Below are 3,388 nucleotides of genomic sequence, written 5' to 3'. Positions count from 1 at the left end.
TTTTAGTAGAAAAGGTGAGGTGGAGGTAGATGATGCTAGCTGAGCTTAGAGGTAATTTGCACCTCCAAAGAAGTGGAATTATATCAGTATAAGAAAGAAACAAATAGCATCGGAAAGATGGAGGATGGCCTCTCAAAACATACCTCCCCTCAAAATACGGTTCTCTACCTGCTAGGAGGATCGCGCACACTTAATTCAAATTTGTTGTAACTATTACACTGACTTTAACCTTGAATTACGAAGCTCAGTCATCAAGTGGTTAGCATTATTGTAACTTGGGTATTCAATGAATGACCTGATGCTATGTCATCTTTTGGTGAGTTCCGGAATAAACTCCACTAATTTTTGTTTAGACAAGAAGGAGGATTGCTTCAATCCCGTTCACCGTTTAAACTGGTAGCCAAGATCTCATCTGCGCTATTTGATTGTCTCCACTAAATATTACCTGACTAGCAGCGCGGTTCCACTCACCACCTGCCTCACTTCATCTTTCGCATACTTTGTTTAACTTGAAAAAATGGTATGTTGACATCAAAATCTCTTGTTTGCAGCTCGGAATGAGCAATGTAACATAACATAACTACAAAAAAAGGCTGCTGCTAAACTCGTAGGACGAAGTTATTGTCGACGACATGATCCCTGCATAAAACCTCGTTTATTTAAATGCAGAATCGCAAAGCATTAAGGTTCGTTTTAAAAGTAATCAGGGTAATAAGAAACCATCTGTATTGTAGGATGCCTATTCCCTAGGTGACTTGCAGTTCTTTTGAAAGTAGCAAAAATATCCATAAAGTGAATTGGCCTCTTTTTAAAAAGGTGCGTATACACCAGGGAATACCCTCACTTCGCATTAGGCAAATGAAAAATATGAAAATTGCAGCTAACAGGTTCGTTTGATTGCTACAATGCTCGCTATCTCGAAAGGCACAAACAAATAACATTAGAGGAACTTTGAAGCTTTGGTCTGAGCGATCTGCCCATGAATTTTTAAGTGCAGATTTCAGTTTCCGGACATTCGTTTGAATGAGCAATTGAGCACCTTATCATCTCCATGGCCTTGGGCAACTCCGGTACTGTCGTTGACAATAACAAGACAAATCTATGAAGGAGAAAGTTATTTGCATTTAAGGGATACGCAATGCAATGTTTGTTTGTTGAAATGTACCTTTTTGGCGAGAAATAGTCAGTAAATAGGGATCTCGTGAAGGATGGACCCCATCGGCCCCTGGGCAGGAGAAAACGTACTCTGATGTCTGTACCCCTACCTAATTTATCGCCGCCCAAGAAATCACGTCCCCCAACCCAACTCCTCTGCTCATTTTAAGGGTACGAAGGCGGAGGTGGAGGGGTGAAACGCTAAGCCTATTACAGAAAGCCCTTGTTAAGCCTTAATTTATCTGTTCCATGGCCATTAACAGCAGAGATTCTCCTGTGCACTGCCGCGATAAGCATCACTATCCACCACTATCAAGAACCACTTCACTGTATTCTTAACCATCAAGTTGATAGAATCGAATGATATCGTATTGACATTAAAATTACTTATTTTCAGTCAGAAATGTGTTGACCGGGGTTATTCAGCAATTTTGTTAATACCCTTGCCAAGCTTCAATTAATCTGCAGTAGACAAGGGCTTCTTTCGAGCCCGCAGAACGAGTGGAACATAGGAATGAGGCTAAAAAATGATGTTTGTATTTCAGCTTAGAAAAATATTAAAATTCAGGGTCCCCCTTTTACTGTTTAAGATGATGAGCGGCAACATTTTAGAAGTTAAAAGTCCTCATCCTAATTTCAAGAAACGAGGTTCTTCAAAATTTGGGGAATGCAGCCATTTTCAAATACCTCATTTTGTATAAACAAAGATATAAAATTGCTTAAAACACAACCGATAAACCCCATATTTTATGGTGCATTTGTGATTATCACTCCAGTAAACCAGCATCGGATTCTGTCGCTGTCACAAATAGCTCTCTTTGCCGTGTAATTCTTGAAAGTCAACTGATTTGATGCTCTCAACTGACCTTCAAGCTCTGTTTGTAGTATTTGTGAAAATGGAATTCCGGAGATTAATTGGTACACATTTTGGAGTAGTTTTGAGGATCCACCTGAAGGCATTCGCTCTGTTACTGCTAACAATTGCACCAACCTGTCAAGGTGAGTGACATTCAATCCCTTCCTGTCAGCATTTGAGGGTGGTAAAATGAAATCTACTTTAGAGTAAATCTTCCATAACCACTTCTTATAAGCACTTTGTTGCTTTTCTTCTTAACAAGTGCTACATGGTCATTTTTCCAAGAACTACTAAACATATAAGCTAGGTTTTGAAAATATTAGGTGATCAGCAGCCCGTTGCCTCTCTGGATACTGATCGGAGACGATAGCTGAATTTGAAAAGGAATAGTTGTAATTTAAGCAGTAAAAGTAGGGAGGAAACCCAGTGGATTTCTACGGAGAGAATAGAGGGTAGAGTGTTGATTTTAAAGCAGTTGTATCGGGCTTGGTGTTTTCCTCTTTTACCCCTGTCTTCATGTCTTTGGAACAAGGAGACGAGTTGGACAAGGACATGTTTCACTAGGTTGGGATAAATAAGGGAGTGGGAACAAATATAATGATTTATGCATGTTTTGGAGACTTGTTTTTCTCCTCAGAAGCCGATAGTGTCAATTCGTCAAGAGGTTTGCATATACTGGCTCTCATTCGCCTATATGGTACATTCAAAAAAACATGCATTGAATAGTCTTCAAAGTGGTAGTCCATTGAAAATTATTGAAAGTTAATAACATTTCTTTAGTGAAACGGAATTTTTAGCCCGTTATACCCCTCTTTTCACACAATTTTGGTCGTGTGTCCGGCCAAATTGATGCAAGGAAAAAGTTGTGGCTCAGGAAACATATTTAGCATACTTCACAGCCAATCGCGGTTGCAAAGTATTCCCTCTCGGTTTGGTGAAAGAACTCACGAATTGGCGTAATGTAAATAGGATGCCTTTTTTATATTGAATGCGACAAATCGAGTGCCAAGTACACGACAAGGCCTTTGGCGAAGTGTAATAGCAAATGTGTGTTTGTTTGGCACAGGGGCATTTAGGAAGACGATAAATACAGTTGCAATGGAGCCAAAGGGGCTCAGTTCAGAGGTGAGGGGCTGGACCGTTCACCTTAAGCGTCAGCTATGCGTTAGAAGGAGAACCAATCAGAAAAAAGCTTTCTGGTTTGCAAGCCTGGCTTATTCTTGTTCAGGGTCACTCCATGCGTTAAAACATGTTTCTGGTGGACTTTTAAGGGCAAAAGTTTGTGGGAAGGCATATTTTGAGAGGCTGTTCTTCTTCTTTACGATACAATTTATTTTTATTTCTCCCTCATACTGATATAATTCCACCACTTGGGAA

At 39.9% G+C, this 3,388-nt stretch overlaps 1 protein-coding gene across 1 annotated transcript in view; it reads left to right on the top strand. All coding sequences in view use genetic code 11, as the record gives it.

Annotated features, from left to right (window-relative positions):
- EGR_02673 (hypothetical protein) overlaps positions 1-1,856 on the top strand; it is a gene marked incomplete at both ends in the record, with an annotated part of 4,501 nt that extends 2,645 nt beyond the window's left edge. The window contains one exon of the mRNA XM_024491922.1: positions 1,701-1,856. Within this exon, the coding sequence (XP_024353737.1) occupies positions 1,701-1,856 (156 nt within the window). The remainder of the gene's footprint in view (positions 1-1,700) is intronic.
- Between the last annotated feature and the right edge of the window lie 1,532 nt (positions 1,857-3,388).

Source organism: Echinococcus granulosus (assembly GCF_000524195.1).
Source record: "Echinococcus granulosus chromosome Unknown EG_S00012, whole genome shotgun sequence".
Lineage (NCBI taxonomy): Eukaryota > Metazoa > Platyhelminthes > Cestoda > Cyclophyllidea > Taeniidae > Echinococcus > Echinococcus granulosus.
This window is presented reverse-complemented; position numbering and strand designations above follow the sequence as displayed.